General features: G+C 48.5%; 1 protein-coding gene across 2 annotated transcripts in view; it reads right to left on the reverse strand.

The window, feature by feature from the left end:
* Slc26a8 (solute carrier family 26 member 8) overlaps nt 1-16,201 on the reverse strand; it is a 56,444-nt gene that overhangs the window by 25,338 nt on the left and 14,905 nt on the right. For both annotated transcript variants that reach the window (XM_052164163.1, XM_052164164.1), the window contains 5 exons: nt 13,150-13,266; nt 11,377-11,558; nt 6,821-6,985; nt 4,899-5,048; nt 3,247-3,329 (listed from right to left, as the gene is read on the reverse strand). In XM_052164163.1, the coding sequence (XP_052020123.1) occupies nt 3,247-3,329; nt 4,899-5,048; nt 6,821-6,985; nt 11,377-11,558; nt 13,150-13,266 (697 nt within the window). The remainder of the gene's footprint in view (nt 1-3,246; nt 3,330-4,898; nt 5,049-6,820; nt 6,986-11,376; nt 11,559-13,149; nt 13,267-16,201) is intronic.

Raw genomic sequence — 16,201 nt, forward strand, 5'->3', positions numbered from 1 at the left:
TCGATAGGAGGAGACCAAAAAGGAAAAGAGATCCTGACAGTTTGGGAGGGAGCTTATATAAATACATCTTCTATGTACACTATCTTATATATATATCTTCATGCTAACGCAATCCTTTAAAGCTATTTTAGAAGCACGGATATGCGCCATCTTTCACTTTTTCAGATAACTTTGAAGTTTTGGGAAATGTCTTCTAAATCCTTTAGAGATTGTTTACGATTTGCAGTTCCTGCCTTTCCAATCCCATTTCCTCTGCCCCATCATCAACCATGTGTGCCTGTGTGTGTCTTTATGTGTGTGTATGCGTGTGTAGTGTGTACCAGTGTGTATGTGTGAGTGTGTGAATGTGTGTATAGTGTGGATGTGTGTGTTGTGTACATGTGGTGTGGTTATATGTTTGTGTGTACATGTGTCTGTGTATGTGTATATGTGTGTGTGTGTGTCCTGTATATGTGTGTACAAAATGCTTCTTTTCGTTATCTTTTACCATTTAACTAAACAGACAAATACACATGACTCCATATTTGGATTCCAGTCTAGAAAACAATAGAAAGACCCACAGTGAGACCATATGTGCTGACACACTGAGGAATGCTGGTTTTGTGGTAGACTTTTCTATAGAGCAAATAATAGCTTATCTAATTAAAGAGATAATAGCTAATCTAATTAAAACTTCCTCTTAGGGGCTGGAGAGATGGCTCAGTGGTTAAGAGCACAGACTGCTCTTCCAGAGGTCCTGAGTTCAATTCCCAGCAACCATGTGGTGGCTCACAACCATCTGTAATGGGATCCGATGCCCTCTTCTGGTGTGTCTGAAGAGAGCCACAGTGTACTCACATAAATAAAATAAATAAATTTAAGAAAAAAATGAAACCCTTCCTTTTATTTCCTGCTTAACACCCACTTCTCCCTTGTTGTCCATTTATGAAGCTGGACAAGACTGTGACTATTCCATAGAGATATATAATAAATATAGTTGATTACTGAAACTCAACACTATAAGCCACTGCATACATACACTAAATAGTTTATTATTCAAGCCCAACACTATAAGCTGCTGCTTTCCTTCCTACTGCTGTCAGTGTTTCACAGTATTTATCAGCGAATTAGGATTAAAGAGAATACAGAATCTGGGTGTGGTAGAGAGCAGCAAAAATCCCACCAGTTGGGATGTGCATGGTGGAGGATTGACAACTCAAACCTGGTCTGGACTGCCTATGTTACAAAAGTGAACAAAACCAAAACCAAAACAGAAAACATGACCAGGAAGCATGGGCAGAGCAGGAGTTAGGTCACAGTGTCCAAGTTTTACCAGTTTCTGGCAGCCATGATAAATAAAAAAGGGCTCAAATAAAGAGCATCAAAGCGATGTTTAAATGTCCCCTGAAACTCATGGTGTAAGCCCAGCTGAAGAACCCAGGGTGGACTGAGAGACGCCTCACTGATCACTCCACTAAGCCTGAGTGTGGTCCCTGGGTTCCCATGGAATCAGGAGAGAACCAGCTCCCACTGTTGCCCTCTGACCTCCAAATGCACGCTGCCGCATGAACCTGCCCCATCCCCCCAATGTAAAAACAAATCAACCCAAAAAAATGTTTTACAAAATGCAAGTTAGCTTGGCAGTGTTGGTGCACACCTTTAATGCTAGCACTTGGGAGGCAGAGGCAGGCAGATCTCTGTGACTGTGAGGCTAGCCTGGGCTACAGAGGGAGTTCCAGGATAACTAGGGCTGTACAGAGAAACCCTATCTTGGAAAATCGAAAGAGAGAAAGAGAGAAAAGGAAGGAAGGAAGGGAGGGAGGGAGGAAGGGAGGGAGGGACGGAGGAAGGAAGGAAGGAAGGAAGGAATAAGAAGGAAGGAAGGAGGAAAGAAAGAAAACGCATGCACACTGCCGCCTGGCTTTCCCTTGCACCCTGCCCCACACATACACACACTGTGTAGAGGTGATAGCTCTATGTCTCTGTTATTGAGCAGGATGTCAAGTGCATTTGGCCAGCAGTTTATTTCACAGGAAACTGTTAGGACATGGGCCTGGTTCAAGGTGATCATATCAAACAGCCCCCCTGCTGCTATCCTGGAGCTCAGCCAATGCCCCCAACACTTTGGGATTCCCTGTGTGCAATGTTGAGTCATAAGCAGTATTCTTCAGAATCTGCCTGTGGGTTATGACACTGCTGTCTAGTCCTTTCTAATCAAACTCAAAAACGGCAACTGTCCGATGGCAGCAAGAGTCATCTGGCAGATGAAGCCAAATGCGGAGGCCTCTCGAGTCCCCAGAGCTGCCTATTCAAAGCTAACCTACCCGACTAAGGAAATGTTGTGCAATGGCAGAATGCTTGCTTAACCTGCACAAGGCCCTAGCTCCAATCCCATCACAGTCTGAAGGGGGGGGGGCAGCTGAAACCACAAGTGGGCCAGAGAGCAAAGCAACAGTTCTCTTGGAACATGGAATCCTGTGTTTCCTATCAGGGACACTAGAAAACAATTTCTCATCCCATATTTTGTTGTTTTATTTGGGGGTGGGTGTCTCATCCAACCCAAGTTAGCCTTGTGACTGATGTGTAACAGCCAAGGCTACAAGCCTTTTAAGTCCTGATCCTCTTGCCTCCATCCCCAAATGCTGGGATCACACGTGGGCACGCCAACAGGGAAAGGCATCGAGCCGCTGGTGTTCAGGGACCCAGCACATGTTGGAGTAAGCTGGCAGGCTCGCGTGAGGAGACCGACAGAGGGTAAGCAAAGGAGAGGCAAGGAGCTGCGGTGGCCACTGCCTCGTCACAAACCTCTGGGTTCTACACTTGCTCCTACCCAAAAGGCTGAGAACTGGGCCTGTGTGCTGAGTGAACTTAGCAGTAGCCAAACACTCCTAGAAAAGACTGTGAGGCAGGCTGTGTGGGGACAGGTTGAGGGAACCTGAGAGGCAACAGCAGTGGCACGCAGGCACATGCCTGTCACCCCAGCAGTGGGAGGCCGAGCCAGGAGAGTGTGAGGTTGAGCCACCTACAGCAAGACCCTGGTACAAAAATAGAGAAAAAGCGACCTTGAAAAGTGGAATGATGCCCAGTGGTGGCTCACACCTGTAATCCCAGCACTTAGGAGGCAGAGGCAGGCAGATTTCTGAGTTCGAGGCCAGCCTGGTCTACAGAGTGAGTCCCAGGACAATTAGAGCTGCACAGAGAAACCCTCTCTCAAAAAACAAAAACCAACCCAAACCCAAAGCGACAAAGAGAGGTGTGGCGGCTGACCTGTAAGGGATCATGTTGATCAGCATCTTGCTGTTCTCCGTGGCCATGCTTATCTTGCTTGTGAGGAGGCTGAAGCCAAGAATCTGTCAGGATGAAGAGGAAAGGTGTGGGATTGACACAGAGTGGGTGCTCAGGGGCTCTCCCTGACAGTCAATGAGATTCAGCCGTCCTGACCAGAGAGTCTGTTTCAAGTCTCCAAGCTCCCTTTGGCGCTGGTCTCTGACACGAGGCTGGGATCAGAGGGGTGGAGGGGGGTGCGGGGAGGGGGTCCAGGAGCTCACCGGACAGCTGGCCAATCAGAGCTCCAGGTTCAGTGAGAGTCTCTGTCTCAAAAGACAAAGAGGAGGGGAGGGCTGGGGAGAAGCTCTGGGTTTAAGAGCACAGAGGACCCGAGTTCAGTTCCCAGCACCCACATCAGGTGGCTCAGAAGCACCTGTGACTGCTTCTCCAGGGACCCAATGTCCTCTTCTGGCCTCGGAAGGCACCTGCAGCCACATGTACACACCCCTGACACACCCACACATGCACAGGATTTTTAAAAATCTTTTAAAAATCAAAAGAAAAGTCAAGCAGAGAGCAACAGAGGAGGAAGCTGATGTCAGCCTCTGGTGTCCCCACGTCTCCACATGGGCAGGCTTTCTCTAACACACATGTGTGCACACGTCCATACCATACACATCCCTATTGTCAAGTACACTTGTGCCAACTCCAAAATTTTACAAAACAGAAACATATGACTGACTTAGCATGTCAAAGCATTTGCTGGGTGTTAGCCTAACAACCTGAATCTGATCCTTGGACCCACAGTGGGAGGAGAGGGTCAGCTCCACCAAATTGTTCTCTGACATTCACATGTGTACTGTAGAACTTACATGTTTGTCTATGGCATACACATATGAATAATAAATTAAATTTAAAAATAAAATAAAAACAAAAACATTTCATAGTCACATGGCTGAAATTCCAGTACTTGAGAAGCAGAGGCAGGAGGATTGTCACGAATTTGAGGACAGTCTGGGCTACATAGTGAGACTCTATCTTAAAATACCAGTGAGAGAGAGACAGACAAGAGACAGAGACACAGAGACAGAGACACAGAGAAAGAGTGATAGAGACATGAATACAGAGAATTTTACAAAATACTAAATATTTAATACCGTATTCAGGAAACTGGAGAGTAGGCTCAGTGGGTAAGAGCACTGCTGATCTCGCAGAGGACCTGGGTTCAATTCCCAGCACCCACATGGCAGCTCACAACCATCCCTAACTCCATTTCCAGGGGATCCAACCTCTTTTTTGACTCCTCAGGTACTAGGCATGCATGTGGTGTCTTCCATACACGCATGAAACACCAATGCACATACAATTTAAATAAATAACTCTTAAAAAATCCTATCAGTCTTGATCTTATTCAATGTTTCCTTATAGTTCTGCTTTAAGAGGGCTGTGTTATTCGTATTTACATGTTTGTGTGTGTGCCACATGTGTGGAGGAGTGCCCATGGAGTCAGGAAAGGGCATCCGACTCCTGAGCTGAAGCTGGGTTATGAGTCCCTGGGTGTCCCAGGACGCTGGAGGCCCGCAGGCCGCTGCCTCCCAAGGGCTGCCCCACACTTGTACAGAGCTCTGTCTGTCGTCCTAGGTCCCACCTACCAGCAGCAGCTCCATGGGGAACTCGATGGGGTAGCGGTTGAAGGAAATGCGGATGCACTTGTTGATTCTCAGAGCCACCACAGCCGTGAGGAACAGCAGGATGCTGGTAGAGTTCGCTTTCGGGAGAGCTATGCAGTAGTTAATTATGTTCTGAAAGAAGAAAATGATTGCGGAGGCTTCCTTAGGGATGTCACAGCTGCTGAAATCTAGAACAGAACATTTTTCTCAGATTAAAGAGCAAAGAGGAGCTGCAGGCCCAGCTGGGTTCCACTGGAGCACTGAGGCGCTGTGATGGCCGGGTGGTGGTGGTGGTGGATTGTCTCCGTATCAGGGATCAAGCCCAGGGTCTCACGTCAGGCAGGTGCTCTTCCACTGAATGAATCCCAGGCCTTGTCTAGCTCTTTCTTTGAATGAAGCGCCTGCTCATTAAGCTGCCAAGGCTGTGTCTGCGGTTTGCATTCCCTGACCCCAACTGCCTGGTAGGCCTCAGTGGGGATGTGCCTAGCCTGGAGACTTGCTGTGTTAGACTGAGGGGATACTTGGGGGGGGAGCTCCACCCTCTCAAAAGGGAAAGGAATGGGGAGGCTGTTTGAGGGGGGGCTGGGAGGAGGGGGCAGTGATCAGGATGACAAATGAATGAATGAATGAATGAATGAGTAGGGGAAAAAGTTGCCCAGGCTGGCCCTGAATTCATCTTGTAGTCCAAACAGGCTCTAAACCTGAGATCTTCCTGCTTCAGCTCCCAAGTGGGTAAGATTACAAGTTTGAGTCACCAAACTTGGTTTAATGTTTTGTTCTGTTTTTTTTTTAATTGAAGAGTAGATACTTTAAAAAAGAAAGGCAGCAATGTTGAACAAGGAGAGAATATACCCTATATGTTTCATTGTAAGAGAAAGGATCTAGGAATCGGTTATTGGGGTTGGAGGTTGAAACAGGATCTCCTATATAGTCCTGCTTGCCTGGAACTCATTATATAAAACAGGCTGGCCTCAAAACTCCAGATTGACCTATGTCTGTGGCTGCCTCCTGAGCGTAGGCGTCCGTCTTCTCTACCTGCCCACACTTGTTCTCGGCCATGCTTGCCCTTTACTGAACTTCTGTCTCAGGCTTGCATTCAGCGGCTGCCTAAGCCCTCTGTGTATTCAGGACACAAGTTTGCTATGTGGCATGTGACAGGGAGAATTATGAAATAGTAATTTTATAACTGAATTTAATTTACTATGTGGCCAGGCAGTGCTGGCGCATGCCTTTAATCCCAGCACTTGGGAGGCAGAGGCAGGCGGATTTCTGAATTCAAGGCCAGCCTGGTCTACAGAGTGAGTTCCAGGAAAGCCAGGACTATACAGAGAAACCCTGACTCGAAAAAAACCAAAAACAAACAAAAACATTAGTATGTGTGTGTATACACAACTTTTGGGAGTCCTTTCCCTGTAGTAGGCAGGCTCCAGGGATGGGGCTCATCACCACAAATGGGCAGTCAACCTTACCAGCTGAGCCAGGGCACTGGCCCTGTTACTAAGTTGTTGCTTTGTTTTGTTTTCAGACAGGGTTTCTCTGTGCAGCCCTGGCTGTCCTAGAACTCACCTGTAGATCAGGCTGGCCTCAAACTCAGAGATCCACATGGCTCTGCCTCCTGGCTGGGGTTAAAGGCGTACACACTGCTGCCTTGCTCCGTAGCCAAATTTTAATGTAAGCTATCTAGTTTAAAAGACTAAAGTGATTATTACATCTGAGCTCCAGCTGATTATTACATGCTCCAGCTGGCTTCGGCAGCTGACTAAGATCCTAAATTTATAGGAGATGGAGTTCCTCCTGGGCCCTCTTATCCTTTTGGGACAGGGAGAAGTGTGTTCACTTTGGCCCACTTCTCATTGTAGGCCAGAGGAGTGTGTGAACTCTGGGAGAGGCTTGAGGTTACTCACGTAGACGAAGGAGATGGGACCAGCGTGGAAACTGACCATAATCCCAAAGATGCATGTCATCTGGGCCAGTATGATGTGCAGGGCCACAGCTGCTAGGTAGGCGCTGGTTGCAGCCTCTGGGAGATATGTGGCCACGAAGCCCATGCCCAGCACACCCATTGACAGCTGTGGGGGGGGGGGGAGAAAAGCAAAGAGGCAGGACATTATGTAGACTAGCTTTATGTCAGCTTGACACAGGCTCCAGCCATTTGAGAGAAGGGAGCCTCAATTGAGAAAACGACTCTATAAGATCAGGTTGTAGGCAAGTAGGGGGGAATTTTCCTAATTAATGACTGATAGGGGAGTTCCCAGGTCCCAGTGGATGGTGCCACCCCTTGGATGGTGATGCTGAGTTCTACAGGAAAGCAAGTCATGAGGAGCAAGCCGGTCAGCAGCACCCCTCCAGGACCTCCGTATCAGCCCCTGCCCCAGGTTCCTGCTCTGCTTGAGTTCCTGCCTTGGCTGCTTTTGATGATGGACTGCTATACGGAACTGTGAGTGAAATAAACCCTTTCCTCCCAAAGTTGCATCTGTCATGGTATTTCATCATTATTGGGGTCTGGAAATCACCTCACAGACACTGGTCTCAGGGCTGGTTTTTTGAATGCACACCCCAAAATTGATCAATCAAGGATGTAGTTTAGACTCTGGAACTGAACTGAAACATCCAACTAGAATCCTATAGAGCTTTTTAGGCCTGAAATCTATAAACATCTATGCCAAGTTATTCTACCAGTCAGGATTTAGGGCTGGGGAATTTCCTTAGGAACATATCTTTGTTGTGGATTTACCCTGTTCTCATTGGTTGGAGTATTCAACTGTGGCCTTTCCTAACTTTCATGTCTTAACTTGCCAACTACAAGTTGTACATATGAGTTCATTAAGTAGGATGTCAGTTCCAGGGAGGTCTTGGGATCTTCAACTTTACTTAACTCCTACTCAAAATGGAAGATTTGCTCCAAATGGTTTCTTGTGTTGGTGCAGGTGTCTTTCTTGTTGGGGTCCATCCCTGGAACTGCCTAGCTCATATATACAGGTGCAGAAAGCACTACCAGGCAGTTGATTCAGGTTCAAGCTTATTGTAGCTAACTCTACAAAGCAGTACTACCTGACTTTAATTGTGATTGGTTTCCAAGAACACCTAAGACCAGAATACAGCAGATGCAATCAACTGGGCCTGAAAAAGTTTCCTTATAACATTACTAACAGCACAAGATGCCTGGCTAGTCAGGCAACAGTTACCTAGGCCTTAACAGTCACAGCAATAGTAACCCTAGGCCAGCAGTCACACCAACTAGACTCTCCAGGGACCCTACAGACTCTTCTCAAAAAGATTCCCAAGTAGAAGATGGGCGGCACTATGGAGAACTACCCAGGCCCTCTTTCCCCAGTGTGCTGGGTTCCTTGGGGGCAGCTGTTAGGCGCTTTGCTCTCTGCCCTCCAGACGGACGCAGAGGAAGCAGCAACAGAAGGCTGACAGGGATGACGGAGGCCCATCGAGTCGGAGCCCTTCTCATCGCAGTGTATAGACAACACGGAGAAGCCGAGACGCAGAGCATCGTGTGACGGTGTACACTTGCAGCTGCAGCACACGGGAGAGCAGGGGTTCGTTCAGGATCATCTCTGATTACACACAGGCTATGTGAGACCCTGTCCCACAACAACCAGGTGTGAGAACAAACGCCACATCACTCTTCCCGGCCTTATGACTCCTGTGTTCTAAGAATGATCCAAGAACCACCCGGTGGTGGCGCACGCCTTTAATCCCAGCACTAGGGAGGCTGAGGCAGGTGGATTTCTGAGTTCGAGGCCAGCCTGGTCTACAGAGTGAGTTCCAGGACAGCCAGGGCTACACAGAGAAACCCTGTCTTGAAAAAACCAAATCAAAAAGAAAAAAAAAAAAAAAAAGAAAAGAAGAAAGAAAGAAAGATTGATTCAATGTGGCAGAGGCAGATGGATCTCTGTGAGTTCAAGGCCAGCCTGTTCTACATATGGGGTTCCAGGACAGAGACCTTGTGATCCTGTGGAACTTTAAGTCTTTGGCATAACCCTGAGTCATCTTTCCAGTCCAAGTCTCCCTTTCTGTACTTTACGTTTTCCAAAAGACCCTTTTTTTGGTTTACGTATGTGTATCTGTGTATGTGCCCAAGCATACACCGGGTTGAGGAAGCCAGAAGGTGTGAGACACCTGTGACACTGAGCGGCCTGCCGTGGGTGCTGGAATCTGGCCTCTGCAAGAGCCCTAGCCCTTGCCCTGCTGAGCCCCTCTCCTATTCTGTTTCCAGGCAGGGTCTGGCTGGGTTTCTCAGCTTGCCTTTGATTTTACTTGTAGGCCATGTGGGCCTTGAGCTGTGCACCATGTATGTGCCTAGTGCCTGATGCGGGCAGACGTGGGCTTCCGATCCCCTGGAGCTGGAGCACACATGGCTGGGAGCTGCCGTGCGGGTGCCGGCAACTGAGCCTGGATCTTCTGCAAGAGCCGCCAGTGCTCTCAACGGTTGAGCCATCTATCCAGCCTCTGGATTTATTTTGTTTTTATATGTATTTTTGTGTTTTTTGTTTTTTTCTCTTCTTAAAGATTTATTTATTTTTATGCATGTGAGTACACCTACACTGTCTTCAGACACACCAGAAGAGGGCATCGGATCCCATCACAGATGGTTGTGAGCCACCATGTGGTTGCTAGAAATTTAACTCAGGACCTCTGGAAGGGCAGCCAGTGCTCTTAACCGCTGAGCCATCTCTCCAGCCCTGTATTTTTATGTGTGGTTTTGTGTGTGTGTAGTTGGGTGCAGGTGGCTTCTAGCCATGGAGGCTCCAGAGGACACTGAACCTCATGTCACAGGCACCAGTGAGCCGGGCTGGGTCTCTCCCTCTCCTCACTTTGCTGCCAAGGTGCTCTGGTGTCCACAGAGCCAGGCCCTCTGGTTCCGGTTCCTGGGCGGGCTGCCTGGCCTGTGCTCATTTCTAAGCCCCTCGTTTTCACTGGAATTTCCGAGAAGAAACCTGCTGTTGTCTGAGGTGCTTTCCCTTTGTAGGGAAAATGCTTTCCTCTCCTGCTTAAGAGACATTTTCTCCTCTTTGCCTTTCAGTTTCGGAAGTTTATCATTTCTCTCCGGGTGGGTTTTTACTGTTTTCCTACATAAAGTTTTCTCAGCCCATTTAATCTGCACATTTGTGTATATAAATATGGGGGTATGTAGTTATCATTTTATAAAATACTTCAACTAGGTCCTCATTCATTCATTCATTCATTCATTCATTGTCTCATTATGTGGCCCAGCTGGCCTCAAACTCTTGGGCTCAGGTTATCCTCCTGTCTTGGTCTCCCTAGCAGCTCGGACCCGACACATGTGGCCCTGAGAGGGGTGTTAAAGTGCCTGTCTATCTTCCACACAGTGATGAGCTCCCTGAGGTGTAGTCACTCCCCACTGCACCCAGCCGTAGGTATCAGTGCCGTCCACGGGGGCAGCTTGTCCTCTACGGGCTCCCAGGAGAGTCTGCTGGTGACAGGCCGTCTGCAGGGTCAGTGAGGACCAGCTGAGAGGACAGAGAAGTCAGCCTGAAAGCTGGGGTAAGGTAGGGAGCTTGAGGTGGGTGGGCGGCCCTCAGAGGATAGGAATGACCCCTCTGGAGACTGTGTGGAGACTCGTGAGCCGCAGAGTTCCTGTCCTTCCAGCTCCTGTCCTGGGCCTGTCATGGCAGGTCCAACTCCACCCGAGGCCCTCTGACACCTATCAGACTGTGAGACCACAAGTCCTTCACTTTCTTGTGCAAAGACCAGAAAAAGTGTTTTTGTTTGATTGTTTTGTTTTTGTTTTTGTTTTTTTGAGACAGGGTTTCTCTGTGTAGCCCTGGCTTTCCTGGGACTTACTCTGTAGTCCAGGCTAGCCTCAAACAGAGACCTGCCTGCTTCAACCTCACGAGTGCTCCGATGAAAGGTGTGCACCACCTCCACTTGGCTTGAAAAAGTGATTTTTGGAAGGCAAAACTGAGGAATGGTGCCGGGCCATGGTGGTGCACACACGCCTGTAATCCCAGCACTCTGGGAGGCAGAGGCAGGCAGATTTCTGAGTTTGAGGCCAGCCTGGTCTACCGAGTGAGTAGCAGGACAGCCAGGGCTACACAGAGAAACCCTGTCTCAAAACAACAACAACAAAAAAAAAAAAAAAAAAAAAAAAACCTGAGGAATGGGCTCTAGACCCCCACCCTCCTCTTTCTTACTGGAAGAAGGGCTGGTAAGGAAGTTCAGAGGTGACTTCTAAGCCAGTGCTCAGAGAAGAACTGATGCCAGTTCAGACACATCAGCTCCAGGAGGGGTCTCTTACAGCTGCTGCAAGGTTCCTGCCTGCAGGAGGGTGTAAACCCTCCCGGCCCACCTCCAGGCACATTCTCCTCGGGGGCTGTCTTCTAAAACTTCCTTCCCAGACAGCCACCAGTTGGGACCAAGTGTCCACTCCTAGGGCTCTTCAGCGGAGCATTTCACATTCAAACCAATTCAGAGGCTCAGCTCCTACCTGAATGATTCCAGTCAGGAAAGTTGTGGATGCCACCATACTTAAGGATCTGTTATAGTTGACATAGAAGGTGGGGACAGAGAAGTCATCCTTGACGAAGGTTCCCAAGATCAGGTGACCATTGTTGAATGGTCTCTCTTTCAGGACGTTGATCAGCAGAGCACTGACAAGGAAGAAGGGGCCTGGGAAGAGGTGTGGGACACGGAGTCCAGGGTTAGAGAACCGAAGCCTTCTTAGTCGCCATTCTTATTAATGCTATTCTATTATTATTGCCGTTATCTGGCAAGTCATCACTAAGAAGGAAGAGAAAGGAGGATGGGAGCTGGAGCCCCAGAGCTCAGAGCTGGTGTCAGGTGTCCTGCCCTGTGGGCACAGGGGCTGCCACCCACGTGCCAGGCCACTGTGCCTGCACTTACAGCCTAAGTTCCAAGAGGGAGGGAGTCAGGTGTGGTGGCACCACCTTCAATCCCAGCCAGCCAGGGCTGCGCAGGGAGACTCTGCTCTCCCCAAAAGAGGGAAGGTGGTGAAAGTGTCGCGGGAACACCAGAAGAAAATGACACCCAACGCTTGTTCCCAGCTGGCCAAGTGCATGGTGAGACAAAAGTGGCTTCAAGCAGTGTTTTATTCTGTACTCTGCTAACAGGCGCCCAGGAGCAAAGGCAAACCCTCCCCGCAAAGCTCTCATCCCCACCACCAACACTACGTGAACATGACTGTGAGGCTCCTGAGGACTTCGGGAACACGGGTGTAAAACTCGTTTATTCACGTTCAAATGCAAGTCAACATGCAGCATGTTCGAGCCAAGCACGTGAAGAAGCCCTTCCTGAAGCACAGCAACGCCCCACGTCTAGAGGTTGGGGAAGGTGGCCAGGCTGCAGGCAGCGCTGAAGACACCGAGAAGAGTGCTAAGTGGTCACCTCAGTGAAGGGTAGAGGGGAGCCTCTCCAAACAGCAGTTTGTGATTTGATTTCTGGCAGGCCCACCCATGTTACACAGTCTTCTGATTACATGAGCTGTCACGATTCTGTCCCTCTAAGTTCACGGACGGACTCCTGACCCAGACAGGCACAGAAACAATGGATCCAGGTGACCTGGACTAAAACCTTGCACACCATGTGTGATGGTTTGTATATGCTTAGCTTAGGGAGTGGCCACGGTGTGGCCCTGTTGGAGTGGGTGTGGCCTTGTTGGAGTAGGTATGTCAGTGTGGGTGTGGGCTTTAAGACCCTCACCCTAGCTGCCTGGAAGTCAGTCTCCTGATAGCAGCCTCTCAGCAGAACTCTCAGCTCCTCCTGCACTATATCTGCCTGGATACTGCCATGCTCCTGCCTTGATGATAATGGACTGAACCTCTGAACCTGTAAGCCAGCCCCAGTTAAATGTTGTCCTTATGACAGCTGCCCTGGTCATGGTGTCTGTGTACAGCAGTCACCCTCACTAGGACACCATGAGTCTATCTATGTAAGATCTCCTTGCGTAGGCTGCTGTCCCAGGCATTTCCTTTTTTTTTTTTTTTTTTTTTGGTTTTTCGAGACAGGGCTCTTCTGTATAGCCCTGGCTGTCCTGGAACTCACTCTGTAGACCAGGCTGGCCTTGAACTCAGAAAACCACCTGCCTCTGCCTCCCAAGTGCTGGGATTAAAGGCATGCGCCACCACCGCCCGGCTACCCAGGCATTTCCTTACGGTGCCTGAAAGTTGTTTGGCACTGCCTGCTCAGCAACACGTGACACCTGATGGCCTGGCTGGCTCTTTGGCTCCAGGATTGAACTCACCGATGGACATTTGATGACATGATCCAAAAATTACATAAATGACTGAAGAGCAGAAAGCAGCGTAAGTGACGTTGAGGGGAGGAATCAGTTGCCTTGTCAGTAAACTAAGTGTCAGGCCTGAAAAGCAAAATCACCTAATTAAGCAAAGACAATTTGGCATTGGAAGTTACCTTAAGTGAAAACTGCCAAGAGCGCTTAGATCAGATGTAGAGACGCCTAGTTTCTAACATGCTTTTGTGTTTTAGCTTTGTTTTTTTTTTTTTTTAAAGATTTATTTATTATATGTAAGTACACTGTAGCTGTCTTCAGACACACCAGAAGAAGGCATCAGATCTCTTTAAGGATGGTTGTGAGCCACCATGTGGTTGCTGGGATTTGAACTCATAACCTTTGGAAGAGCAGTCGGTGCTCTTACCCACTGAGCCATCTAGCTTTGTTTTAAGATGGAGACTCACACACCCTGGGCTGGCTTCAGACTCACTGTGTATGCGAGAGTGACTTTGACCTCTGACTTCCTGACTGCTGGGATTTCCGGTGTTGGCCACTGTTCTGGCTCTTGAGTGCTGGAGACTGAGCCCAGGGCTTATGAAGGCTGGAAGCACTTTCCCAACTGAGCCACAAGCCTAGCTCTACACCACAGCTCTCTGACAGACTCACTAACAGGGAAAGGACACAACGTAGCTCCAGACCTTCAAATTGCTTACTGCCTGCAGTGTGGACGGCCTGGGGGACAGACAGACAGACTGACGGGCCAGCCTTGAGGAACACTTGCTGCTCACTCTGAGGACCTGGGCTGGCTCCTAGCACCGACGTTTGCTGGCAGACATCCCCCTTTGATTCTAGTTCCAGGGGAATGAATGTCTCTGGCCTGTAAGGACACCTGTACTAACATGTACCTATCTACAGACAGACACATATATGTACGTAAATGAAAGTAAAAAAATAAAATAGGTGACCCTGGCAATCCTCCAGGGCCAAAAACAGAGCTAGAGAGTAAGGCAGAAAGTCTTAACCCAGGTGGCCAGATGCAGTCTGCCTTCTATGTGCTAACCATCGCAATCTCTCCCTAGTAGCCTATACAAGGCTTTAAAACCTACTCCACCATGCTCAGCCATCCACCTTCAAGCCCAGCACTGGGACGCATGGGCAGATGGGTCTCTGTGAGTTCAAGGCCATCCTGTTCTATAGAGTGAGCTCCAGGTCTCTATGTAGAGAGACTTTGTCTAAAAGAAAAACAAGCAAACAAACAAACAGAAAAACCTACCAAAATACTTACTATTATGGGGTATGTGCACCCTCTGGCCCTGCTGACTGAGCTATATCTCCAGAACCCCAGTTTTCAATTAATCAAGGTTCTATAGATTACAAAAAGTAGAAAGTATGCTTAAATTACCTTATACTAAATAGGACATTTATTATGAAGGCATGAAGGACAGCTCGATTTCATCAAAAACTAGAATCAAACTAGAAAGGCCTCAGGGTCTGAGGTCTATTTCCTTCTCTCTTGTCTCCAGGATCTCACGAGATTCTGCCTCTGATTCCAGGAGAGGACCAAGCTATGATATTTTTGCATATTTCTCCTGGTCCACAGACATACAAATTCCTCAAGATTACATATCCTTCATGAAAACTCCAGGAGGCGTTTACTAGATCCTGGCAGTGTTTGCCAGTCCGAAGTTGAGTAGAGACTAGGGCTGGGGTAAGCGTGGTGACCGGGCGCCTCCCCAGTGCACACAGGACCCTGAGTTCAGCTTCCAGCATGACTGTGAGAACTATTGGCTTGCGTGAACCAGGGTAATGAAGCCCAGCATCTTCACATGGACAGGGAAACATTAGAACATCGGTGCTGCCAGGGAGTGCTGGTGTGGTAAAGATGAGACCTGTTAGTGCATTCATCTGCAGAGAGCCAGAGGGGCACCCTGACTTTGATTCTCTGAGCACAGGGACTCCCACACGTGATTGGTCATTTGTGGAGAAACGACACTTCAGGGACAGTTGAGAAAGAGGCTGACTCCAGAAGCCCAGTGTCCAGTGCGAGAGGAACAGGTAAGGAAAGTGTGCGTACCTACAGTGGAGGCTTTTCAGTCGGCAAGAGTGAAGTTGCATCATCCGCAGGAAAATGGAGGTCATCAAGGGAAGTGAATTATTCCTGTCTCAGAAACACAAATGTGGGCTGTCTACTCTCACGTGTGGCTCCTAGATCTTATATAGGCACATGAAACCATGTATGTGCATGTGACATGCAAGCACAGGTAAAACAATATAGGAGGACAAGAGGCGAAAGCCGAGGAGATGTGAGGTCATGGCCAATGGATGGTACACACTTACATCAAATGTCAGTGTAACACAGCACCGCATACAATCACCACACACTGAAAAGTTGTAAAAGACAGTGAACTTTCCTTAAAGATACAGCTAGCACCCAGCATGGAACCCTTAATAAAGCCAACACCTCTCCATCCTCCCTCTCTTTCTCTCTCTCAATGTGTGTGTGTGTGTGTGTGTGTTTAAAGAAAGGTGGGGCTGGAGTGAGATAGCCAAGCCTGAAGCCCTGAACTTGATTTTCAGGACACACATCAGACGGAAGGTGACAACAGACTCCCTCAGTCACATCAGACGGAAGGTGACAACAGACTCCCTCAGTCACATCAGACGGAAGGTGACAACAGACTCCCTCAGTCATCCTTTGACCTCAACACACAGAATAAAGAAATAAATAAGCAAACGTTAAGAAAGAAACAAAACTAGTTGTACCTGATTGTATGCCCCTTCCATCTCAGCACTTGGGAGGTAGAGGCAGGTGGATCTCCAAGATGGAGGCCAGCTTATATCATGGACCTCTTTCTCACAAACAAACAAACATTATTGGTCCCTTTTTGGAATCATTACTTTGTCTTTCAGATAAGCTCTCAAGTAGACAAGACTGACCATGAATGCATCTTCCTGGCCCACCTTTCTGGTGGTGCTAGGGCAGCAGGTGTGCCCACCGCTTCTGCATGGAGAGGAGCTCTCTACATGCAGGGCGCCCCTCCTCTCCATGTGACCCTGCACT

This window comes from Apodemus sylvaticus, chromosome 19 (assembly GCF_947179515.1).
Source record: "Apodemus sylvaticus chromosome 19, mApoSyl1.1, whole genome shotgun sequence".
In the NCBI taxonomy this organism is placed as follows: domain Eukaryota; kingdom Metazoa; phylum Chordata; class Mammalia; order Rodentia; family Muridae; genus Apodemus; species Apodemus sylvaticus.